We start from the raw sequence: 27,595 nt of genomic DNA, 5'->3' as shown, positions 1-27,595 counted from the left end.
GACTACTGCAATGCAGTGCCTTAGACCGCTGTGCCACTCAGGAGGCCAGCTTTGCACTTTCATCATCAGCTTATTGTTTCTAATATGGCTGAGGCTGCTGACTGAGGACTTTGATGCCTGAGGCTGCTGACTGAGGACTTTGATGATGCCTGAGGCTGCTGACTGAGGACTTTATGATGCCTGAGGATGCTGACTGACACTTTTATGATGCCTGACACTGCTGACTAAGGACTTTATGATGCCTGATGCTGCTGACTGAGGACTTATGACGCCTGATGCTGCTGACTGAGGACTTTATGATGCCTGACGCTGCTGACTGACAACTTTATGATGGCTGAGGCTACGGACTGAGGACTTTATGATGGCTGAGGCTGCTGACTGAGGACTTGTGATGCCTGATGCTGCTGACTGACAACTTTATGATGGCTGAGGCTGCTGACTGAGGACTTGTGATGCCTGATGCTGCTGTCTGAGGACTTGTGATGCCTGATGCTGCTGACTGACAACTTTATGATGGCTGAGGCTGCTGACTGAGGACTTTTCATTTAATCTCAGGAAAGATTGGATAATAACTTAGGGCTTAATTCAATCAAACCCACATTGCAGTAATTACGCAGTAGCTCTTTTCCAATGGTCAAATGAACTCATGGATTGGTCTTGGGTACTGTATAAAAACCTACAACTACTACCAGGGCGACCACCCTCACAAGTATACTTTCACTTTTCAGAATTAAAAGTGTGTGGGCACGGGATGAATATTGTAAATAAAATACACTGCGTAAACATTGCTACAGTATTTGTGCTAAGCCACCTTTTACCAATACAGTGGCTTGGAAAAGTATTCACCCCCTTGGCATTTTTCCTATTTTGTTGCCTTACAACCTGGAATTAAAATACATTTTGGGGGGGGGGGGGTTGTATCATTTGATTTACACAACATGCCTACCACTTTGAAGATGCAAAATATGTTTTATTGTTAAATAAACAAGAAATAAGACAAAAAATACAGAACTTGAACGTGCATAACTATTCACCCCCCCTAAAATCTACAAATACTTTGTAGAGCCAACTTTTACAGCAATTACAGCTGCAAGTCTCTTGGGGTATGTCTCTATAAGCTTGGCACATCTAGCCACTGGGATTTTTGCCCAGTGGCTAGATGAGTGTTTCTTTAGTGTTGCTTTAGCAGTATGCTTCGGGTCATTGTCCTGCTGGAAGGTGAACCTCCGTCCCAGTCTCAAATATCTGGAGGACTGAAAGAGGTTTCCCTCAAGAATTTTCCTGTAATTAGCTCCATCCATCATTCCCACAATTCTGGCCAGTTTCCCAGTCCCTGCCGATGAAAACCTTCCCCACAGCATGATGCTGCCACCACACTTCACTGTGGGGATGGCGTTCTCGGGGTGATGAGGCGTTGGGTTTGCGCCAGACGTAGCGTTTTCCTTGATGGCCAAAAAGCTACATTTTAGTCTCATCTGACCAAAGTACCATCTTTCATATGTTAGGGGAGTCTCCCACATGCCTTTTGGCGAACACCAAACGTGTATGCTTATTTTTTTCTTTAAGCAATGGCTTTTTTTCTGTCCATTCCATAAAGCCCAGCTCTGTGGAGTGTACGGCTTAAAGCGGTTCTATGGACAGATACTCCAATCTCCGCTGTGGAGCTTTGCAGCTCCTTCAGGGTTATATTTGGTATCTTTGTTGTGCCTCTGATTAATGCCCTCCTTGCCTGGTCTGTGAGTTTTGGTAGGTGGCCCGCTCTTGACAGGTTTGTTGTGGTGCCATATTCTTTCCCTTTTTTATAATGGATTTAATGGTGCTCCGTGGGATGTTCAAAGTTTCGGATATTTTTTTATAACCCAACCCTGATCTGTACTTCTCCACAACTTTGTCCATGACCTGTTTGGAGAGCGCCTTGGTCTTCATGGTGCCCCTTGCTTAGTGGTGTTGCAAACTCTGGGGCCTTTCAGAACAGGTGTATATATACTGAGATCATGTGACACTTAAATAAACTCCACCTGTGTGCAATCTAACTAATTATGTGACTTATAAAGGTAATTGGTTGCACCAGATCTTATTTAGGAGCTTCATAACAAAGGGGTGAATACATTTGCTCGCACCACTTTCCATTTTTGGGCCTATGGGCCCTGGTCAACCTATGGACCCTGGTCAACCTATGGACTATGGATGTTTTGGGACAAGTGGGGAAAATCTGGGGGTGGCAGCAGCAGCGGAGGCAGCATCCTTTAGGCCTGGGTTTTCCATACTAACTCTAATTGTGATACAAACAACTGACTCTTAAATTAAGTCTACAATAAACTAGTGATGGGGAAAATGCTTATATGAGGATCAGTAAAGGGTACAATTTATTAGTATATGAAGAGTAGGTATTCTGTCAGTCATGATTGTTTAAGGCATACATCCTCAGCAGCATACCACCCTGCATACCACTGCTGGCTTGCTTCTGAAGCTAAGCAGGGTTGGTCCTGGTCAGTCCCTGGATGGGAGACCAGATGCTGCTGGAAGTGGTGTTGGAGGGCCAGTAGGAGGCACTCTTTCCTCTGGTCTAAAAAATATCCCAATGCCCCAGGGCAGTGATTGGGGACACTGCCCTGTGTAGGGTGCTGTCTTTCGGATGGGACGTTAAACGGGTGTCCTGACTCTCTGAGGTCATTAAAGATCCCATGGCACTTATCGTAAGAGTAGGGGTGTTAACCCCGGTGTCCTGGCTAAATTCCCAATCTGGCCCTCAAACCATCATGGTCACCTAATAATCCCCAGTTTACAATTGGCTCATTCATCCCCCTCCTCTCCCCTGTAACTACTCCCCAGGTCGTTGCTGCAAATGAGAATGTGTTCTCAGTCAACTTACCTGGTAAAATAAAATAAAAAAATAAAATCCCTGGTAACGCAATCTTTCTTTTTTCTGTCTCTCGTTTTCTCCCGCTCACTCTCTCATCCAAGAATTTGATGACCCACCACTTTACTATTCTTTAGTGTTTGTGTTCCTAAGCAGCGGGACATTTGAGTGTTTTATTTCCCCCCATCTTAGACCACTTGGTTCAATCCATGAGAGGTGTTTCCCCCATCTTAGATCCCTTGGTTCAGTCCAGGAGTTGTGTTCCCCCCCAGTTGGGTTCAAGAGGTGGCAGCTGGAGTTGTGCTCTGTAGACTACATTCCTTGTTTTCAGGCCAGCAGTGTCACAGGAGCAGAATTGTCACAGTCAGGAACTCTGGCAGGCTGGTGCTGAACATGTTTGATTGTGGAACATCCAGTGCCATGTTCCATGTCAGGTTGCCATGGGGACTAGCTACAAACAGAATGTTCCTGATAAAAGGGGTTTAATGAGTGACTGAGAAGGGATGGGACTGTATAACAGGGGTTTAATAAGTTGATGAGAGGCTAAAAGGCCTGTAAGCCTGTGTTCAGCAGTCGTCACATAATCAAGTCCAATAGGAACTAGAGGCATTAACACAAGGTGAAAATGAGATGTTTAAAGTCTAATTACAGTCTAATCAGTCTCTTTGAAATACATTTAAAATATATTAAATATCAAATCATCAAAACATTTAGCTAACAAATGGCTGAATCTTGAATACCAGTCTTCAAAAAAGCAGATTCATGATTTTATTCTAGACCCATGACTCTTGTGTCATGGTCCCAGCCTCCTACCTGGTAAGATGAGAACCACAGCCTACATTATGGGAGCCAACTGGGCCTTGCAACAGGATGTCCTTCCTCCTCCACACATCTGACAGAGATTAAACTGTGGTGTGGACTAGAGTTTGATTTGAAATACCTAAAGAAGCCACACCAGGCAACCAATACATGTACCAAAATTGGATTATACACACAAGAAGTCTGACTTGTTTCCATTGTGGTCCTCTATTGGTAGGCAAGTGGCTGCAGGGCAAAACAAGTGACATGGGCACGCTGTGCCATACATTCAATCATACACAATGTACACATATTTAGATACCCCAAAAAGTATATATACACATCTAACCAATCACTCGGCTAGCGCAAAGTGGCTTTCCACTTGGCAGTGGTTAAACCGGAGCTACCTGGAAGCGGGATCCTGCACCTTGGGTCAAATGAAGATGAGGAGGAGCCGAGCTACAGGACCTTATACGTCCAAAGAGAAAAGAATGATAGTAGTATGATAAACCAAGATTAGGGTTAAGGTTGATTATAAGGCTATGGAAAGGGTCAAGGTTTAGGATTAAGGACAATGTTAGGGTTGAACATACGGGTCAGCCATAGCACAACCCTTCCCCTAGCTTCATGTCCGCACCCCGGCTCAACCATAATCATACCCCTAATCCCCCCCAAATACTGTAGGCCTCCCTCATCTTCAAATTCCCAATGTAACCCCTGTAGAGATAATATGTCTAACTACATTTGCATTAAGGCGACAACAGTGGAATGTGGTGGCTCATCTCTACTCCTGAAACTCCCTGGCCCGCCAGTCATCTCTACTCCTGAAACTCCCTGGCTCGCCAGTCATCTCTACTCCTGAAACTCCCTGGCTCGCCAGTCATCTCTACTCCTGAAACTCCCTGGCTCGCCAGTCATCTCTACTCCTAAAACTCCCTGGCTCGCCAGTCATCTCTACTCCTGAAACTCCCTGGCCCGCCAGCCATCTCTACTCCTGAAACTCCCTGGCCCGCCAGCCATCTCTACTCCTGAAACTCCCTGGCCCGCCAGTGATCTCTACTCCTGAAACTCCCTGGCCCGCCAGTGATCTCTACTCCTGAAACTCCCTGGCCCGCCAGTGATCTCCACTCCTGAAACTCCCTGGCCCGCCAGTCATCTCCACTCTTGAAACTCCCTGGCCCGCCAGTCATCTCCACTCTTGAAACTCCCTGGCCCGCCAGTCATCTCCACTCCTGAAACTCCTGGCCCGCCAGTCATCTCCACTCCTGAAACTCCCTGGCCCGCCAGCCATCTCTACTCCTGAAACTCCCTGGCCCGCCAGCCATCTCTACTCCTGAAACTCCCTGGCCCGCCAGTCATCTCTACTCCTGAAACTCCCTGGCTCACCAGTCATCTCTACTCCTGAAACTCCCTGGCCCGCCAGCCATCTCTACTCCTGAAACTCCCTGGCCCGCCAGCCATCTCTACTCCTGAAACTCCCTGGCCCGCCAGCCATCTCTACTCCTGAAACTCCCTGGCCCGCCAGCCATCTCTACTCCTGAAACTCCCTGGCCCGCCAGTGATCTCTACTCCTGAAACTCCCTGGCCCGCCAGTGATCTCCACTCCTGAAACTCCCTGGCCCGCCAGTCATCTCTACTCCTGAAACTCCCTGGCCCGCCAGTCATCTCTACTCCTGAAACTCCCTGGCCCGCCAGTCATCTCCACTCTTGAAACTCCCTGGCCCGCCAGTCATCTCCACTCTTGAAACTCCCTGGCCCGCCAGTCATCTCCACTCCTGAAACTCCCTGGCCCGCCAGTCATCTCCACTCCTGAAACTCCCTGGCCCGCCAGTCATCTCTACTCTTGAAACTCCCTGGCCCGCCAGTCATCTCCACGCCCCACCAGTCATCTCACCCCTGAAACTCCCTTTAAAAGGCCCTCCCTGTCAATACCATCGATCCTTGCTGAGGCCATCAATACTCAGCAACAGCACCTGCTTTTCTTCCCATTGATATGTCTGAACTTGTTTAGCCTTTGAAAGCATTGGGTTAAGGGGGAGTATCAATGGGTAGAAAACTAATAAGTGGCATTGAGGTCTGATCAGTACAGCAATGAGGATACCCCATGTCTCTTAGACTCAGTAGACCAGTGGGAGGTGTGCAGACTTTTGTTCCGTCCCATAGTTAACACACAATAAAGGGAGTCCAAATGAAGGTGAGAAGGCTTTGTGATTGGTCCAGCCATACCTGTGCAGCTCCCCCTGTCCCACTTCTCCCCCTCCCCAATGCTATTCTTGATTCCTACTCAGGCGTGTTCCTGCATGGTCCCTCTGTCTAGAATTCCCGGGATTCTTCAGATACTCTATCTCAAGGAGAGAAAACCAAAAGAGGGGAGCGAGCCAAGAGAAAGACATAACAACGTCCCTCCTGATGTTCCCTAATAGTGGTGGCATTGGTGGGTTTTAATCATCACACGCCAAAGTAAAAAAAAAAAACTGCACTGAGGAATTGAGCACAAACACCACATGCACCCAATTGCAGAGCACACTTACAACATAAAACACGTCTGGTTTTAATTTTTCTGGATCAACACAGAAGGTGCTAAAAAAGGTTATGACATCGTAAGGAAAGGTTTCAGAATGTAATATCAATACAGAGTAATGATGACATCATAAGGAAAGGTTTCAGAATGTAATATCAATACAGAGTAATGATGACATCGTAAGGAAAGGTTTCAGAATGTAATATCAATACAGAGTAATGATGACATCATAAGGAAAGGTTTCAGAATGTAATATCAATACAGAGTAATGATGACATCATAAGGAAAGGTTTCAGAATGTAATATCAATACAGAGTAATGATGACATCATAAGGAAAGGTTTCAGAATGTAATATCAATACAGAGTAATGATGACGACATAAGGAAAGGTTTCAGAATGTAATATCAATACAGAGTAATGATGACGACATAAGGAAAGGTTTCAGAATGTAATATCAATACAGAGTAATGATGACATCATAAGGAAAGGTTTCTTCAAGTAAAAAGGTCCCTAATGGTGAGCCAATGATATAGCCCAACCACAGGTTTTTCACCATCTACAACAATTTAATTTATTCTGGTTGTGGAGACCAACTGGGTGTGCAGGCTTTGGTTCCAGCCCTAGTTCAACTTACCCAAGGCTTGATGATAAGTTCATTAGTTGAATCTGGTGTATTAGTGCACAGCATGTGTCCCCAAGACCAGGATCGAGGAACACTTCTCTAGAACAGTCTGTGCCACTTAGAGAGTGCCTAAAAGACCTGCAGGAGCGGTGTTGTTAAAAACGGTGTTCAAAACTGGAGCCAAGTGAAGCATAATCCAATGAGGTGATTGACACTTGGGAAATGGGAACACTGCGAGTGTCGACACTGCACTGTAGCAAGTAATGTCATTTAGGATGAGAGACGCAATCAATAACTGCCTTCTTGGAATGTGAACAGGGCCACTGACTGAGTCTCCCATTGCCTCAATCTGCCAGTGCAATGTTGTTCAGTCTCTCACAGGGTTGGGAAAGACTGCTCTCTAGTGGACACTCAATGTTCATACAATATCATTATTGTGCAGTCAGTGACCACCTTTAACTTGCACACCAATATGCCATTATTATTTGGGACACTCAAGTATTCTGATTTTGAGATGACACAAACATATCCCATTTACAATTACCTGAAAAGGCTTGTATCCCGGTTATGAGATATGCTGATCTTAGACAGGTTACTGTGGCATGTAAACATCTTATCCCATTCAGGCTACTGTTGTTTTACCGGTCTGCGCAGGCTCAGTTTAGTATATCATGGGTGTTGTGTGATGATGTTTTCATCTGATTGTCAAACAAATCACTTCAAAAAGTAAGCTACCTGTGCAGTTCCATCCACCATTATTCATTTTGCTGTTACTCCATACTGGAACATAAAGCCTACTGGTTACTTCCACCCCTAATTTAGACAACGTTTTGCTTATAATTTCTGACATTTGGTAGTCCATATTATAATTTCTGACATTTGGTAGGCCAAATGATAATTTCTGACATTTGGTAGGCCTAATGATAATTTCTGACATTTGGTAAACCACTATACGTTATACATGCAGCTTCTCTCCTTTATAACTAAATAAAGTAGAACTCACCAGAATAATGTCTTACATTGATAGAATTAATGCATTAGTAATCTAGTTAACACCGGTAAAGTTGTCTGTTTAGTTCAGGGACCTGGGAGACTTACACAATAACTTCAAAACAGTGGAAAGATCGGTCCTGTGCAAAATGTCCAAATGTCATCAGTTTGACTGGTTTTGAGGAAATGAATAGCTGAGAAAACGATTCTGATAAGCCTCCCAGTTTATTTAACCTTTATTTAACCAGGCAAGTCAGTCAAGAACAAATTCTTATTTACAATGACGGCCTACCACGGCCAAGCACTAACCTGGACGACGCTGGGACAATTGTGCTCTGCCCTATGGGACTCCCAATTACAGATGGTTGTGATACAGCCTGGAATTGAACCAGGTCTGTAGTGACACATCTAGCACTGAGAGGCAGTGCCTTAGACTGCTGCGCCACTCTGGAGCCCAAAATCTTGGGTGCATATTTTATGTGGTTGAAATACTGTCTGCTTGCATGTCAAAGATAACACATTACACATGCATTTTCATAAGAGATGCTGAAAGAAAGAAATACCATTTCTCCACCCCTGTTCCAAAATGCATAATTCTGCAGGAGTTAACATTATATTATCCTACATGTGAAGTTACAGCCCTACAGTCAGTGTCCATATTTCAGTTACAATTTAATTGAACCCATATGAACTTAAATGAGGAATATTATGTTTATTCATGTAAACAGTGAAACTCGTGAGCGGAATATCAAGGTGCATGTAAACAGTTTATTCCGAATTAGACCTTAAGGGTGATACAGTATGAGGTACTATCCAGAATACTGTGCGCATGTAAATGTGGTCAGTGAGAGAGCGAGAGAAACAGAGCGAGAGAGAGAAACAGAGAGCGAGAGAAACAGAGCGAGAGCATTGAGAAACAGAGTGAGGGAGACAGAGAGAAATGGAGAGAGAGACTGCGCGAGAGAGCGTTCCATCGACAAGCCTTACGTTGTGGCGGTTTGCCAAAAACAAAAGCTGAAGTCACAATGCCTTTAGCATTCCAAGTCCCTGCATTCCGCAACAATTACATCATCGCACCTGCACCCTTTCCTGCCACCCTATCCCCAACATGTAACAAGCCGGAATCAGGAAATTACCTCAAATCAACCAGACAATGAAAACAATATGAGAATAACACCTGTAGCTAAACTACTATGTATTGTAGCTCTCCACTGTAACTAGAGACAGTCTGGTCTGGGCTCAAAGTGCAAAAACATCCATGTGTGTCTTTACCTTTAGGTTATTATATGTCTTCCAAGAATGTGGGGGTATGGTTAATAGGACTGACAAGGTGATGAAGAGACCTTAAACAAAACTGAATCAAATGAGAGCTGGGCTGGACTGAGAAGATATGCTGCCTTATCATTTGACTGGATTAACCATGTCACAACCACTATTAACCTTTTGGTAATTAAAAAATAATTTCTCATCACCCTGTAATTTAGCATACTGGTATAATTTGTCAGGCAGGTGTATTACTTTTCATAAAATTATACAGACTTGGGACTGATTTAGACCTGGGAAAACAGGTGTGTGCAATTAATTATCAGGTAGAACAGAAAACCAACAGGCTCCGGCCCTCGCGGGTAAAAGTTGACTACCCTTGATATAGGGAATAGGGTGCCATTTGGTAGTCAGACATTCTGTATCTGGATAGAGTTCCTGTGGAGCGAATGATGGACTTATCTACATTACAGGCTGCACGCTGAAATTAAACACGCACACACATCCACTATAACAGTGTTTCCCAACTCCGGTCCTCCAGTACCCTCAACAGTACACGTTTTTGTTGTGGCCCCAGACAAGCACACCTGATTCAACTTGTCAACTAATCATCAAAACCTTGATTAGTTGAATCAGGTGAGTTTGTTCCTGTGCTACAACAAAAATGTGTACTCCTGCCATTCATGTGATACATCCAGGGAATCTAAGTATCTGTAGACCTCTGGAGTCTTTGAATTGGTCCCTTACGTTGGGTATTTCATAAAGCTACGACGTTAATGTTAAGTGGTTGGTAATAACATAGTTTCTAATCTTTCCAGAGTGGACTGAGTCAACAAAGGATGATTTGATCCAAAAATGCTACTAGGATCGTTGATCATCATCATCATCATCATCAATAGGCTAAAGCAGGTAGGACAAAGAAGACTCTGCGTTACTCAAATGAGAGACAGCATAACATTCAATTAAATAACTATTGGAAAAAAGTAATAAATTAGTAAAATGAGTTATTCTCAACAAGTGTTGAGCATTTTATGGTTTCACTTTTAGAAACCAAATCAGGTGTGCATTAGAAAATAAACACACTGAATATCGTTATTATTCCAACGGGTAACTTCATCAAATCATGGAAATTGCATGGAAGACATTTTGTTAACACTAGTTTATTGCTTTGACTTTGTACTAGTTCTCGTTATAACAATAGATCCCATACATTACAGGGATTAAAAGAAGTGAGGGAGGATGGATGGAATGTTGGAATGGCAGCAAGTCAGAGGGCCCATCTCAAAAGATACCCTATTCCCTATATAGTGTAGTACTTTAGACCAAGGGCCCTTCAGGCTCTCGTCAACAGCAGTGCGCTAGATAGGGAATATGGTGCCATTTTGGGACGCAGACAGAGGAAGTGATGTGATGGAATCTTGAAAGGGACAGTAAGACAACATGCAGAAGATTAAATAATGCTCAGCCTTCGTGTTGATTAGAAAATCAGAGATGTGCTTATCTCAGTTCCTATAGAAGCTAATGCGTATAAAGGGAAGTCAGGGTGACGTGCTGGGTCAGTACTGTCACTGTGTGATGCTAAAGGTCATGCCTCCAGTTCCAGCTTAAAATGTGACAGAATTTGAATAGAGGAGCAATGATTCAGTTTTAAAACTATACACTTGCAATTGATACGTTCATTCCAATCAGTTGTTTCTGTAATCAGTCTTGTGGAAAAAAACTTTAAGGGCTTGTTCATGCTACTGTATGTCGTTGAGTAGTATTTGACTGAGATTGCAATGAAAATATACATTTTCTGTGATTTCCTTCTCAAAGTTATATTGTGTTAATGTAAGGCGTATCGTTCTGTACTGTGCTGTAGCCACTCAACACCATTGAAAGTAGGACTCAGAAGGCACTGTTCAGATCATGAATCCACTCAAAGAAACAAATAGATTAAGATACATTTTTTTATTTGACCCCCTTTTTCGATCATGTCTCACCACTGCAACTCCCCAACGTGCTCGGGAGAGGCGAAGGTGGAATCCTGTGTCCTCCGAAACATGATCCGCCTAACCGCGCTCCTTAACACCCACCATCTTAACCCTGAAACCAGCCACACCAATGTGTCAGAGGAAACTGTTCAACTGGTGACTGGGGTCAGCCCGCAGTCACCCGGCCCACCACAAGGAGTCGCTAGAGCGCGATGAGCCAAGTAAAGCCCCACCGGCCAAACTCTCCCCTCACCCAGACGACGCTGGGCCAATTGTGCGCCGTCCTATGGCACAGCCCGGGAATGAACCCGGGTCTGTAGTAACGCCTTTAGTACTGTGATGCAGTCTCTTAGACCGCTGCGCCACTCGGGAGGCCCAGATCAAGATATTTAACTCTAAAAAGACTAAAGCATGTAAAGCGACACATCAGTCTAATATGGAGAAGTGTGAATGAACAATGACCTGATTGGACATAATTTGGCATGGCTTCTATTTAAGGACAATAACAAAAAGCTATTTACCATCCAACGATACATACGTAATGAAATGCCAAACTGAATCTCTAGGCCCTACTGAATGTGGTCTTGCCATTGTCTAACTCCGAACAGTCACGTGTCGTCGATTCGACAATAGCACCAACAAAAACACCAGATCTCCCAAGCGTAAAATGCTTCAGAATCTCCAGACGCTTTGAATGGTACATTTATGCACCTGAATCAACTAAATGTTGGCTTGATTGAACCTAATTCATTAGTACAAGCCTCTCATGGTGCCAGAGACTTGCTTGTACTGGCTGAAAACAGAGAACTGTGATTCTGAAAAAAAGAAAATGTCCTCCATTGTTAGGGCCGGATGCAATTATGGCTAACAGCAGTCAAATCAATCGTTGAGCTCTGAGACTGTGTGTGTGTGTGTGTGTGTGTGTGTGTGTGTGTGTGTGTGTGTGTGTGTGTGTGTGTGTGAGAGAGAAGTATAGGAGTGTCTGAGAACAGTCATGCATCGTCAACTTGACAAAAATGCTACATTTATTCAACTTTATAGGAAACAATATCAAAAAACAAAATGGGACACATTCATAACGGACTCAAATCTAACATTCACTTTAAACAATAAAAAACACAAAAATACAATCACAGAAATGGTCCATGTAATTTTAGCTGTCAGAGGAGACGCGGTGGAGTGTATGAACAAACAGAAAGGACTACTTACAAGTATTCTGATTACAGTTATTACAGGAGTCTCTTCAGGTGCCATAATGTACACTACAAAGGGTACAAGAAAACAACTTTGGGGTGTGTGTTCTCCAGTTCTGTCCATTAGAAAATCTTTACATAACATTACCTCTATGAACAAACCATTGTTTAGGGTCTGTCAGCGAACCATAAACAACCATACACCATATGGCTAAAGTGTACCCTCTATTGTAGATATTGCAAGGAGGACGTCTGCATTGAATCCTGCCAGGGTTAGATGCAGTAAAGAAGTCGTTATAAAGCTATTGGCTAAGACGCATGCATAGATAGGAGAGGCTACAGTACCAGAGATCATGCTTCTGACATGGATGAATGCCTCCCAGGCATTATCTTATCAGCCACCACCTGACTGTACCATTCACCATTCACACGACTGGCTACATCACACCAACATTACTCAGTCTGTTCACTCGATGTGCGACGTGCATCATGAGAAGGTGCGTGTGTTGGGCGAATCAACGAGACAAGATTTCTCTATCGACAATGAGAGAAACTAAGGCTCTGGTCCAACATCCACACTAGCCCACTGCTTTGAAGCTAGTATGGTTCATGCATGCATTCTAAGTAGTATGCTAGTGTTGATGTTGGAACGCAGCCTAAGAAGGTGTGATAGTTGGTTGGTTTGGAATACATCTCATCATAGACATGAGCTGATTGGCCGGCCTAAACCAGCTGACATGAAACAGAAGTGAGATACTATGCAACAAAGACGGGTGAGAATGAAGGAGTATTGATACAAAGAGAAGGGACATCACCCTCTATAGTCTGACTTGGGGTCAGTGTTTTCTTACCCTTTGGTCTGGTCTGAGGAACACGCATGTCTGAGGGGTGGGCGGCAAGACAGAGGTTTTTAAAGGGATCAACAGGTAGAAAACATACAATATCCCCTTTCACCTGACCCTTTGTGAAGACGTGTAAAATCTCTTCAGAATGCCATGAAACAATGCTAGAGAGAGATTCCCCATTCCAAACTGATTTAGAAATTAGAGCCTGCCTCCTTCCAGTATTTCTCTCACTATTATGTAATACCATATTGGCTGTATTCAAGGAGTCACTTTCTTTTCTTTTTTTGCAAAGAGGGCTTTTTGTATAGAGAATCATGAGTCGGGAGACTATCGGAGTGGCATGGATGTACTTCAAAGAGGGATGGAACAAGTGTCACACACGAGGCCTAAGTTCTTCTCTTGTCGTAACCTAGTCCCTCTTTTTTCAGGAGAGCATACTGTTAATGAGGACGAGGGTAGAACGAGAATCATGTAACAACCTGGACTTTAGGGCAAGGTCAGAGAACTGATGTTTTGGTGAAATCTTTCCATTCATGACGAGTCGTCCATTTTTGGGGCTTTTTTTCCAGTCTGGGTATCCCCACAGTGGAGTAGATGGGGACATGACGTCTTTGCAGTGCCTCAGAAAGGAAGTTGAGTTGAGCTGTGGACAGTGTGGTGAGGATGAGAGGAGGTGAGGAGGGGACAGAACAGGGCGCACACAGTATATTCATCAGAAGCTTAGAGACAGTCCGTCTCCTATAGCAACAGATTAGAGAACTAATCAAACAAATCAAAGCTATTCTGACTGTTGGAGAGCTGCAGCAGTTCATTGGTTCATCTGGAAATCTATTGATTACAAATTAGGAAATCAGTAGAGGGAAAAAAAACTGAGCGGATAACAGAACACCAAACCGTGTAAAAAATGTACAAAACCCAAACTTGGGTTGATATTTAGGAAAAGGCATAGATAGATACAGCATATATGATGTGGTTGGTGAGTGAAACTGGTCAGTTAGTAGTGTTAGGTGGTCAAGTAGTAGTGTTGTTTTCTCTCTTCTTCTTCTTCTTCTTCCCATAGGTACTGAGACAGAGGGGTGTGCGGAGAGCGGCTTCGGGCCAGGACTCTGCTCAGATGGTACCCTCTGGTGGCCAGTGTATGCATGTTCAGTAGGGACTCCACTGGTTCACTTGAGGCTGGGTTAGGGTTGGATAGGGCTATGGCCAGATGAAGATGATGGGAGAGGATTAAGGGAGGAGGGTGTGGAAGGAGGGTGTGGAGGTAGGGTGTGAGTGAAAGGGCTTCATGTGAGGAGTAGTTAGGGTTGATGGGTGCTGGTTCGTAAACAGAGAAAGAATAGTATGATGAAGACTCCACTAGTGGGGGCTCTAAAATGGAGCAGATGATTTAAAATACACCACATGGCCAAAAGTGTGTGATCACCCTCTCGTCAAACATCTCATTCCAAAATCATGGGTATTAATATGGAGTTGGTCCCTCCTTTGCTGCTATAACAGCCTCCACCCTTATGGGAAGGATTTCCATTATATGATGGAACATTGCTGCAGGGACTTGCTTCCATTCAGCCACAAGAGCATTAGTGAGGTCGGGCACTGATGTTGGGCGATTAGGCTCTGCTCGCAGTCGGTGTTCCAATTCATCCCAGAAGGTGTTCGATGGGGTTGAAGTCAAGGCTCTGTGCAGGCCAGTCAAGTTCTTCCACACCGATCTCGACAAACCGTTTCTGTATGGACCTCGCATGGTGCACGGGGTTATTGTCATGCTGAAACAGGAAAGGGCCTTCCCCAAACTGTTGCCACAAAGTTGGAAGCACAGAATCCTCTAGAATGTCATTGTATGCTGTAGCGTTAAGATTCCCCTTCACTGGAACTAAGGGCCTAGCCCAAACAATGAAAAACAGCCCCAGATCATTATTCCTCCTCCACCAAACTACACAGTTGGCAATATGCAGTCGGGCAGGTAGCGTTCTCCTGTCATCGCCAGAATGCATTGCGTGATTCATCACTCCAGAGAACGCATTTCCACTGCTTCAATGGTGGCGAGCTTTACACTACTCCAGCCGACGCTTGGCATCTCGCATTGTGATCTTAGGCTTGTGCGCAGCTGCTCGGCCACGGAAACCCATTTCATGAAGCTCCCAACGAACAGTCCTTGTGCTGGCAATGCTTCCAGAGGCAGTTTGGAACTTGGTAGTGAGTGTTGCAACCGAGGACAGACGATTTTTACACACGCTATACGCTTTAGCACTTGGCAGTCCTGTTCTGTGAGCTTGTGTGGCATACCACCTCGTGGCTGAGCCGTTGTTGCTCCTAGACTTTTCCACTTCACAATAACAGCACTTACAGTTGACCAGGGCAGCTCTAGCATGGCAGAAATATGACGAACTGACTTGGTGGCATCCTATGATGGTGCCACGTTGAATGTCACTGAGCTCTTCGGTACAGGTCATTCTACTGCCAATGTTTGTCTATGGAGATTGCATGGCTTTGTGCTCGATTTTATACACCTGTCAGTAACGGGTGTGGCTGAAATAGCCGAATCCACTAATTTGAAGGGTTGACCACATACTTTTGGCCATGTAGTGTATGTGGAGGGAGAAATGATTAAAGATGAGGATCAGTCGATGGTAAAAAGTGTGGGCCCTAAGGTGTGGACTGTGAATTCCTAAAGGAGTCAGACCTCCAAAGTTAGGAATCAAATTGGTTTGGTGATTAGTGGGAAGAGCTATTGGCATAGTGGGTTGCTCCAGGGGTGCTGCTACAGTCCAGTATAGTGACATGACATCTCAGGGCCATTGTGGTGAGGGTCTAGCGGTGGACCCAGTTCATTCCGAGACTCAGCCCCAGTCAGTGAGTACAATACCAGTCACTCCATGTTGCTGGACTCTGAGTGGGAGATGTTGAGTGTGTTGGCGTAGGGGAAAAGGTCACGATGGTCTGTGGGGCTGTGGTAGTCCGACGTCAGGTCTGGTTCTAACAGGGACGACAAGGTGAAGTTGGACGAGCCTTTCTTCAGACACTGTGTGTAGAAGTTAAGAAGGAGGTCCAGCTTGTTCTCTATCGACTGCACCTGTACAGAGATTAACACACACTAATTATTGTTGTGCACTAAAATCTATTTATGACATTATTAATGAGCAATGATTATGATAGGCTTTTTTACTGGGTATTTCATTATAAATTACAAAGCTAAATGGCAGTTATAGTACTACTAACCCAATAATTATCATTAGACAAATACAAGCATAAATTCTAAAATCATGCACTCACATCACCCCTATATTATACTGAACAAAAATATAACCGCAACATGCAACAATTTCAAAGATTTTGCTGAGTTACAGTTCATATAAGGAAATCGGTCAATGAAATAAATTAGGTCCTGATCTATGGATTTCACATGACTGGACAGGGGCGCAGCCATGGGTGGGCCTGGGACGGCACCCACTTGAGAGCCAGGCCAAGCCAATCAGAATGCGTTTTTCCCCACAAAAGGGCTTTATTACAAACAGATTTTTTTTTTTTTTTTTTTTTTTTTTTTTTTTCCACCTTTATTTAACCAGGGAGGCTAGTTGAGAACAAGTTCTCATTTGCAACTGCGACCTGGCCAAGATAAAGCATAGCAGTGTGAACAGACAACAACACAGAGTTACACATGGAGTAAACAATAGACAAGTCAATAACATGGTAGAAAAAAGAGAATCTATATACAATGTGTGCAAAAGGCATGAGGTAGGCAATAAATCGAATAATTACAATTTAGCAGATTAACACTGGAGTGATAAATCATCAGATGATCATGTGCAAGAAGAGATACTGGTGTGCAAAAGAGCAGAAAAGTAAATAAATAAAAGCAGTATGGGGGTGAGGTAGGTAAATTGGGTGGGTAGTTTACAGATGGACTATGTACAGCTGCAGCGATCGGTTAGCTGCTCGGATAGCAGATTTTTAAAGTTGTTGAGGGAGATAAGTCTCCAACTTCAGAGATTTTTGCAATTCGTTCCAGTCGCAGGCAGCAGAGAACTGGAAGGAAAGGCGTCCAAATGAGGTTTTGGCTTTAGGGATGATCAGTGAGATACACCTGCTGGAGCGCGTGCTACGGGTGGGTGTAGCCATCGTGACCAGTGAACTGAGATAAGGCGGCACTTTACCTAGCATAGCCTTGTAGATGACCTGGAGCCAGTGGGTCTGACGACGAACATGTAGCGAGGGCCAGCCGACTAGGGCATACAGGTCGCAGTGGTGGGTCGTATAAGGTGCTTTAGTAACAAAACGGATGGCACTGTGATAAACTGCATCCAGTTTGCTGAGTAGAGTATTGGAAGCTATTTTGTAGATGACATCGCCGAAGTCGAGGATCGGTAGGATAGTCAGTTTTACTAGGGTAAGTTTGGCGGCGTGAGTGAAGGAGGCTTTGTTCCGGAATAGAAAGCCGACTCTAGATTTGATTTTGGATTGGAGATGTTTGATATGAGTCTGGAAGAAGAGTTTGCAGTCTAGCCACACACCTAGGTACTTATAGATGTCCACATATTCTAGGTCGGAACCGTCCAGGGTGGTGATGCTAGTCGGGCGTGCGGGTGCAGGCAGCGAGCGGTTGAAAAGCATGCATTTGGTTTTACTAGCGTTTAAGAGCAGTTGGAGGCCACGGAAGGAGTGTTGTATGGCATTGAAGCTCGTTTGGAGGTTAGATAGATAGCACAGTGTCCAGGGAAGGGCCGGAAGTATACAGAATGGTGTCGTCTGCGTAGAGGTGGATCAGGGAATCGCCCGCAGCAAGAGCAACATCATTGATGTATACAGAGAAAAGAGTCGGCCCGAGAATTGAACCCTGTGGTACCCCCATAGAGACTGCCAGAGGACCGGACAACATGCCCTCCGATTTGACACACTGAACTCTGTCTGCAAAGTAGTTGGTGAACCAGGCAAGGCAGTCATTAGAAAAACCGAGGCTATTGAGTCTGCCGATAAGAATATGGTGATTGACAGAGTCGAAAGCCTTGGCCAGGTCGATGAAGACGGCTGCACAGTAATGTCTTTTATCGATGGCGGTTATGATATCGTTTAGTACCTTGAGCGTGGCTGAGGTGCACCCGTGACCGGCTCGGAAACCGGATTGCACAGCGGAGAAGGTACGGTGGGATTCGAGATGGTCAGTGATCTGTTTGTTGACTTGGCTTTCGAAGACCTTAGCTAGGCAGGGCAGGATGGATATAGGTCTGTAACAGTTTGGGTCCAGGGTGTCTCCCCCTTTGAAGAGGGGGATGACAGCGGCAGCTTTCCAATCCTTGGGGATCTCAGATGATACGAAGGAGAGGTTGAACAGGCTGGTAATAGGGGGTGCGACAATGGCGGCGGACAGTTTCAGAAATAGGGGGTCCAGATTGTCAAGCCCAGCTGATTTGTATGGGTCCAGGTTTTCCAGCTCTTTCAGAACATCTGCTATCTGGATATGGGTAAAGGAGAAGCTGGGGAGGCTTGGGCGAGTAGCAGCGGGGGGGGCGGGGCTGTTGGCCAAGGTTGGAGTCGCCAGGTGGAAGGCAGGGCCAGCCATTGAGAAATGTTTGTTGAAGTTTTCGATTATCACGGACTTATCAGTGGTGACCGTGTTATCTAGCCTCAGTGCAGTGGGCAGCTGGGAGGAGGTGCTCTTGTTTTCCATGGATTTTACAGTATCCCAGAACTTTTTGGAGTTAGAGCTACAGGATGCAAATTTCTGCTTGAAAAAGCTGGCCTTTGCTTTCCTGACTGACTGCGTGTATTGGTTCCTGACTTCCCTGAACAGTTGCATATCACGGGGGCTCTTCGATGCTATTGCAGTTCGCCACAGGATGTTTTTGTGCTGGTCGAGGGCAGTCAGGTCTGGAGTGAACCAAGGGCTATATCTGTTCTTGGTTCTGCATTTTTTGAACGGAGCATGCTTGTCTAATATGGTGAGGAAGTAACTTTTAAAGAATGACCAGGCATCCTCAACTGACGGGATGAGGTCAATATCCTTCCAGGGTACCCGGGCCAGGTCGATTAGAAAGGCCTGCTCGCAGAAGTGTTTCAGGGAGCGTTTGACAGTGATGAGGGGTGGTCGTTTGACCGTGGACCCGTGGCGGATACAGGCAATGAGGCAGTGATCGCTGAGATCTTGATTGAAGACAGCAGAGGTGTATTTGGAGGGCAAGTTGGTCAGGATAATGTCTATTAGGGTGCCCATGTTTACGGATTTAGGGTTGTACCTGGTGGGTTCCTTGATGATTTGTGTGAGATTGAGGGCATCAAGCTTAGATTGTAGGACTGCCGGGGTGTTAAGCATATCCCAGTTTAGGTCACCTAACAGAACAAACTCTGAAGCTAGATGGGGAGCCAACAATTCACAGATGGTGTCCAGGGCACAGCTGGGAGCTGAGGGGGATCGGTAGCAGGCGGCAACAGTGAGAGACTTATTTCTGGAGAGATTAATTTTTAAAATTAGAAGTTCGAACTGTTTGGGCATAGACTTGGAAAGTATGACAGAACTTTGCAGGCTATCTCTGCAGTAGATTGCAACTCCTCCCCCTTTGGCAGTTCTATCTTGACGGAAAGTGTTATAGTTGGGTATGGAAATCTCAGAGTTTTTGGTGGCCTTCCTAAGCCAGGATTCAGACACGGCAAGGACATCAGGGTTGGCAGAGTGTGCTAAAGCGGTGAGTAAGGCAAACTTAGGGAGGAGGCTTCTGATGTTGACATGCATGAGACCAAGGCTTTTTCGATCACAGAAGTCAACAAATGAGGGTGACTGGGGACATGCAGGGCCTGGGTTTACCTCCACATCACCCGAGGAACAGAGGAGTAGTAGGATGAGGGTGCGGGTAAAGGCTATCAAAACTGGTCGCCTAGAGCGTTGGGGACAATGAATAAAAGGAGCAGATTTATGGGCGTGGTAGAATAGATTCTGGGCATAATGTGAAGACCAGGGTATGGTGGGGCACGGGTACAGCGGAGGCAAGCCCAGGCACTGGGTGATGATAAGAGAGGTTGTATCTCTGGACATGCTGGTCTCAATGGGTGAGGTCACCGCATGTGTGGGGGGTGGGACAAAGGAGGTATCAGAGAAAACAGAACAGGCTAGTTATCATTGAGAGTGGAACTACGGGGTCCATTGCAAACCAAAACAATGATAACTAGCCTGAACAACAGTATGCAAGGCATATTGATATTTGAGAGAGACATACAATAAGGCATAAAGTGATTGCAGGTCATGATTGGGAGAGCTAGCTAAAACAGCAGGTGAGATAACAGCAGCTAGTCAGCTAACACAGCAACAGAAGGTAAAAATGGCGACGACTGGGCAGAGAGGGTCGGATTAACTACACACAGATCCTGAGTTAAGGCACAGAGCCGACAGATAAAACACAAATAAACAGAATGGAGTACCGTGAATTAATGGACAGTCAAGCAGGCATCAGCTATGTAGCCAAGTGATCATAGTGTCCAGGGGGCAGCCGTAGATGGAGTAGTGAGGCCTCCACTAAGCTAGCACGCGTTTAAAGTTAGTAGCCCGGGGGGGTGGTCTGCTCAGACAGAGGGGGTCTGCTCAGACGGAGGCCGGTTGAGGGCACCGGTTGAGGGCACGTCTGCAAACCAGACGTGGTCGTGTCGACAGAGAATCCAAGCCGGATAGCGATGGCGAAAGAGAGGTTGTGAATTGTAGAATTGTGTTTGCTAACTGGTGCTAGCTTCCTGGCTGCGCTAGCTGCAAGATAAGCTAGCAGTTAGCAGACCGGGCAGGCAAGTTAGCCTTTGGGGGACGTCGCGATGGGGGGGGAAGTCTGTTTTTGCCTCTTCGTGCGGTGACGTCGATAGACCAGTCGTGGAATTAGTAGGGTTCCAGGTAGCTCTAGGTAGCTAACAGGCCTAGTAGGTTAGCAGAATGGGCCTTCAGCGGGCGTCACGCCTGAGGGGCCTGTTGGAGTCCCCGGGCAGATTATGTCGGTATTCCAGTCGTAGAGGATAGGCGGGGTTCCGTGCTCCGTACCGGCAGTAAATGGGTCCGGGTCTTGTAGCCCAGGAGTGGGCTTCAGTGGTAGCACAGGAGCCCTAGCCAATTAGCTTCAGGCTAATTGGTGCCTGCTCCGGGATGGAAACGCTAGCCAGGAGTGGTCACCCGGGGTTGTGGTTAGCTAGTTGCGAAGATCCAGATGAAAATGTTCAGAGTTTGCGGTAGGAATCCGGGGATATGGAGAGAAATAGGTCCGTTATGCTCTGGTTTTAGTCACGTTGTTCGAACTAGCGAGAGCTTTCCGAGCTAAAGGTTAGCTGATGACCGCTAGCAATGGTTTGCTAACTGATAGCTGGTAGGCAGTTAGCTGGCTATCTTCAGTAGATGGATTCCAGATCAGAAGTAAATAGAAATACTTTAGAAAAAAGCAGATCCACGCCACATTAGGTGAGGCGGGTTGCAGGAGAGTATTTAGAAGTTGAGGTTTAAGAAAGTATTTTTAAAAGATATGCGAAGAAAAAGATGTAAAAAGATATATACAAGGGACACGGGACACGACAGGACAAAGACGTCTACACTGCTACGCCGTCTTGGAAGAAAGAAATACTCCTCAGCACCCCACCTCCCCTGATGATCCTGCAAGTGAAAAAGCCGGATGTGGAGGTTCTGGGCTGCGTGGTCTGCGGTTGTGAGGCCGGTTGGACGTCCTGCTCAATTATTTAAAAAGACGTTGGAGGCGGCTTATAGTCGAGAAATGAACATTCAATTCTCTAGCAACAGCTCTGGTGGACATTCCTGCAGTCAAACTTGAGACATCTGTGGCATTGTGTTGTGTGACAAAACTGCACATTTTAGAGTGACCTTTTATTGTCCCCAGCACACCTGTGTAATGATCATGCTGTTTAATCAGCTTCTTGCTATGCCACACCTGTCAGGTGGATGGAATACCTTGACAAAGGATAAAATGTTACTTATTTTGTACATAATGTTTCTGCAACCGTATCTTACGGCAAAAAAAAGAGCTTCTGGATAACAGGACAGCGATCACTCACCTCGGATTAGACAAAGATTTTTTCTTCAACATACAAGCCGCACAAGACATTCTCCAAACACCCGGCAGGGCCGAAATCCCCGTTATTTGCAAGAGGAAGCGACGCAGGTACAGAGGACAAAGAGCTGGATGCCTGGTCAGGACCCGAAAAAGGCGAGTGGGAAAGCTGCCGCTACCGTCAATACTACTCGCCAACGTGCAATCATTGGACAATGAACTAGACGAGGTACGATCAAATATCCTACCAACGGGACATCAAAACTGTAATATCCTATGTTTCACGGAATCGTGGCTGAATGCTACATGGATATTCAGCTAGCTGGATAAACACTGCACCGGCAAGATAGAACAGCACAAAGTAAGACAAGGGGGGGGCGGTCAGTGCATATTTGTAAACAGCTGGTGCACGAAATTTTGCTCGCCTGAAGTATATTGTGAAAAATTGCAGGCCACACTACTTGCCTAGAGAGTTTTCAGCTATACTTTCCGTGGCTGTTTATTTTCCACCACAAACATATGCTGGCACTAAGACCACACTCAGTCAGCTGTATAAAGAAATAAGCAAACCACTCACCCAGAGGCGGCACTCCTAGTGGCCGGAGACTTTAATGCAGGGAAACGTAAATCAGTTCTACCAAATTTCCATCAACATGTTAAATGTGCAACCAGAGGGAAAACAATTCTAGATCACCTGTACTCCACACACAGAGATGCGTGCAAAGCTCTCCCTCGCCCTCTATTTGGTAAATCCGACCACAACTCTATCCTCCTGATTCCTGCTTACAAGCAAAAATTAAAGCAGGAAGCACCAGTGACTCGGTCTATAAAAAAGTGTCAGATGAAGCAGATGCTAAACTACAGGACTGTTTTGCTAGCACAGACTGGAATATGTTCCGGGATTCTTCCAATGGCATTGAGGAGTACACCACATCAGTCACTGGCTTTATCAATAAGTACATTGAGGACGTCGTCCCCACAGTGACTGTATGTACATACCCCAACCATTAAAGGCAACATTCACACTGAGCTAAAGGGTAGAGCTGCCGCTTTCAAGGTGCGGAACGCTAACCCGGAAGCTTACAAGAAATCCTGCTATACCCTGCGACGAACCATCAAACAGGCAACACGTCAATACAGGGCTAAAATTGAATCATACTACAACGGCTCCGACACTCGTCTTATGTGGCAGGCCTTGCAAACTAATACAGACTACAAAGGGAAGCACAGCCGCAAGCTACCCAGTGACACGAGCCTACCAGACGAGCTAAATCACTTCTATGCTCGCTTCAAGGCAAGCAACACTGAGGCATGCATGAGAGCATCAGCTGTTCCGGACGACTGTGTGATCACGCTCTCCATAGCCGACGTGAGTAAGACCTCTAAACAGGTCAACATACAAGGCTGCGGGGCCAGACGGATTACCAGGGCGTGTGCGCCGGGCATGTGCTTACCAACTGACAGGTGTCTTCACTGACATTTTCAACATGTCCCTGATTGAGTCTGTAATACCAACATGTTTCAAGCAGACCACCATAGTCCCTGTGCCCAGGAATACAAAGGTAACCTGCCTGAATGACAACAGACCCGTAGCACTCACGTCCGTAGCCATGAAGTGCTTTGAAAGGTTGGTAATGGCTCACATCAACACCATTATCCCAGAAACCCTAGACCCACTCAAATTTGCATACCGCCCAAAACAGATCCACAGATTATGCAATCTCTATTGCAATCCACACTGCCCTTTCCCACCTGGACAAAAGGAACACTTATGTGAGAATGCTATTCATTGACTACAGCTCAGCGTTCAACACCATAGTACCCTCAAAGCTGATCACTAAGCTAAGGATCCTGGGATTAAACACCTCCCTCTGCAACTGAATATTGGACTTCCTGACAGGCCGCCCCCCCAGGTGCTGGGGGTAGGTAGCAACACATCTGCCACACTGATCCTCAACCCTGGAGCTCCCCAGGGTTGCGTGCCTAGTCCCCTCCTGTACTCCCTGTTCACCCACGACTGCATGGCCAGGCATGACTCCAACACCATCATTAAGTTTGCAGACGACACAACAGTGGTAGGCCTGATCACCGACAACGATTAGACAGCCTATAGGGAGGAAGTCAGAGACCTGGCCGGGTTGGTGCCAGAATAACAACCTATCCCTCAACGTAACCAAGACTAAGGAGATTATTGTGGACTACAGGAAAAGGCAACCGAGCAAAAAAAATTATGAATTAACTTTGTGCTTAAGGAAAATTTCTGGAATCTTTTATTTCAGCTCATGAAACATGGGACCAGCACTTTAAATGTTGCGTTTGTATTTTTGCTCGGTGTACATGGAATATTAGCCTAATCAGGAAAGCCACGCATTGAGGGTCAGGGTTTTTCCTGTCTTAAAGTGGTGGCCGTGGCAGTGGCCGTGCGTTAACATGATGATCAACCTACTGTACTGGAGCTCTGTACCTGTTTCTCCACCTTGATGACACGTCCCATCATACTGAGCTCGTCCATAAGGTCCAGTTCTGGAGGGGTCTTTTCTCCCTTCTCAGTCCTCACCTTCTTATTATCTGGCTGGTAGGACGATCCACGACCCACTATCTGATCCACTCTGAGGAGGACCAGGACAACACACAACAATAAACAATCATTATCAAAATGATTCATTTAGTGGTGTTATGGTTACTACTGATAGAGTGTGTGTGGAACGAATCCACTGTGTCTCCAACTGTTGGGTCCGGTTTGGAGCGAGCGGTCGCATTTGCATTCGCTCCGCAGGTAGTATAACTTTATTACATTTTCATTACATTTCATTATAGTACAACGGTTTGATTTGTCTAACCTTAGCAATTTCTTCTTAGCTAGCTACATAGCCGTCTGTGTATCAAAGATAATTGCGTAAATATCGTGTTTCGTCGTCTATCGTAGTCCACACTGCTATCTGCCCAGCAGCCAGCTAGCAAACGTCCACCGTCTACCGAATAGTAGTATAACTTTTCATTCATTTCATTATAGTACAACGGTTTGATTTTCATTTTCATTACAGTACAACGGTTTGATTTGTTTGATCTTAGCTAGCTACATAGCCGTCTTTGTATCAAACATAATTGTGTAGTTATTCAGGTTCGCTAGCCAGCTATTTTCGCCCTAACGTAACGTAGCCAACACTGCTAGCTAGCCAGCTAGCCACCGAATAGCAGCATTGTAGAAACGAGTGCATTACAACGGAACGACTTGATTAGTGTAGTGTTAGCTGGCTACACAGTTGTCTTTGCTATCTTTGATTTGTTTGATCTTAGCTAGCTACTTAGCTGGCTACATAGCCGTCTTTGTATCAAAGATAATTGTGTAGTTATCGAGGTTCGCTGAGGTTCGCTAGCCAGGTATTCTCGTCGTAACGTAACGTAGTCAACCCTGCTAGCTAGCCAGCTAGCCACCGATTAGCAGCACTGTAGAAACGATTGCATTGCAACGGAACGACTTGATTTGTGTAGTGTTAGCTAGCTACATAGTTTTCCTTGCTATCTTTGTATCTAAGATAATTGTGTAGCTTTGAGTAATTATCGGTTAGCTAGCCGGCTATTTTCGCCTGCCGCGCTGCCGTCCTCCCACCTAGCCAACACTGCTAGCTAACACTGCTAGCTAGCCAACTTCTACCGAATAGCAGCACTGTAGAAACTTACATTACAACGGAACGACTTGATTAGCGTAGTGTTAGCTAGTTGTCTTTGCTGTCCTTGTATCCATGATAATTGTGTAGTTTAGAGAAATTTAGAGAAATTGTCGAGGTTACCTAGCCAGCTTCACTTTCAACAACGCAGCCACTGCTAGCCAGGCTACTTCACCAGCCAGCAGTACTATATCATTTTAGTCAATAAGATCTTTTATTTTATTTATTTTTTGCAACGTAAGCTTAACTTTCTGAACATTCGAGACGTGTAGTCCACTTGTCATTCTAATCTCCTTTGCATTAGCGTAGCCTCTTCTGTAGCCTGTCAACTATGTGTCTGTCTATCCCTGTTCTCTCCTCTCTGCACAGACCATACAAACGCTTCACACCGCGTGGCCGCGCCCACCCTAACCTGGTGGTCCCAGCCCGCACGACCCACGTGGAGTTCCAGGTCTCCGGTAGCCTCTGGAACTGCCGATCTGCGGCCAACAAGGCAGAGCTCATCTCAGCCTATGCGTCCCTCCAGTCCCTCGACTTCTTGGCACTGACGGAAACATGGCTCACCACAGATAACACTGCTACTCCTACTGCTCTCTCTTCGTCTGCCCACGTGTTCTCGCACACCCCGAGAGCTTCTGGTCAGCGGGGTGGTGGCACCGGGATCCTCATCTCTCCCAAGTGGTCATTCTCTCTTTCTCCCCTTACCCATCTGTCTATCGCCTCCTTTGAATTCCATGCTGTCACAGTTACCAGCCCTTTCAAGCTTAACATCCTTATCATTTATCGCCCTCCAGGTTCCCTTGGAGAGTTCATCAATGAGATTGATGCCTTGATAAGCTCCTTTCCTGAGGACGGCTCACCTCTCACAGTTCTGGGTGACTTTAACCTCCCCATGTCTACCTTTGACTCATTCCTCTCTGCCTCCTTCTTTCCACTCCTCTCCTCTTTTGACCTCACCCTCTCACCTTCCCCCCCTACTCACAAGGCAGGCAATACGCTTGACCTCATCTTTACTAGATGCTGTTCTTCCACTAACCTCATTGCAACTCCCCTCCAAGTCTCCGACCACTACCTTGTATCCTTTTCCCTCTCGCTCTCATCCAACACTTCCCACACTGCCCCTACTCGGATGGTATCACGCCGTCCCAACCTTCGCTCTCTCTCCCCCGCTACTCTCTCCTCTTCCATCCTATCATCTCTTCCCTCTGCCCAAACCTTCTCCAACCTATCTCCTGATTCTGCCTCCTCAACCCTCCTCTCCCCCCTTTCTGCATCCTTTGACTCTCTATGTCCCCTATCCTCCAGGCCGGCTCGGTCCTCCCCTCCCGCTCCGTGGCTCGACGACTCATTGCGAGCTCACAGAACAGGGCTCCGGGCAGCCGAGCGGAAATGGAGGAAAACTCGCCTCCCTGCGGACCTGGCATCCTTTCACTCCCTCCTCTCTACATTTTCCTCTTCTGTCTCTGCTGCTAAAGCCACTTTCTACCACTCTAAATTCCAAGCATCTGCCTCTAACCCTAGGAAGCTCTTTGCCACCTTCTCCTCCCTCCTGAATCCTCCTCCCCCTCCCCCCCCCCCCTCCTCCCTCTCTGCAGACGACTTCGTCAACCATTTCGAAAAGAAGGTCGACGACATCCGATCCTCGTTTGCTAAGTCAAACGACACCGCTGGTTCTGCTCACACTGCCCTACCCTGTGCTCTGACCTCTTTCTCCCCTCTCTCTCCAGATGAAATCTCGCGTCTTGTGACGGCCGGCCGCCCAACAACCTGCCCGCTTGACCCTATCCCCTCCTCTCTTCTCCAGACCATTTCCGGAGACCTTCTCCCTTACCTCACCTCGCTCA

The 27,595-nt window shown here is 46.0% G+C and overlaps 1 protein-coding gene across 1 annotated transcript in view; it reads right to left on the bottom strand.

Moving 5' to 3' along the window:
• Positions 1–10,986: 10,986 nt before the first annotated feature.
• Positions 10,987–27,595, bottom strand: part of LOC129830865 (potassium voltage-gated channel subfamily KQT member 4-like) — a 131,845-nt gene continuing 115,236 nt past the window's right edge. Inside the window, exons 12-13 of the mRNA XM_055893674.1 lie at positions 24,548–24,692; positions 10,987–16,136 (exon numbers count right to left, since the gene is read on the bottom strand). Of these exons, the coding sequence (XP_055749649.1) occupies positions 15,933–16,136; positions 24,548–24,692 (349 nt within the window). The 3' untranslated portion in view covers positions 10,987–15,932. The remainder of the gene's footprint in view (positions 16,137–24,547; positions 24,693–27,595) is intronic.

Source organism: Salvelinus fontinalis, chromosome 32 (assembly GCF_029448725.1).
Source record: "Salvelinus fontinalis isolate EN_2023a chromosome 32, ASM2944872v1, whole genome shotgun sequence".
NCBI lineage: Eukaryota > Metazoa > Chordata > Actinopteri > Salmoniformes > Salmonidae > Salvelinus > Salvelinus fontinalis.
Note: the sequence above shows the minus strand (reverse complement) of the source record. Positions and strands in the feature narration are given on the sequence as shown.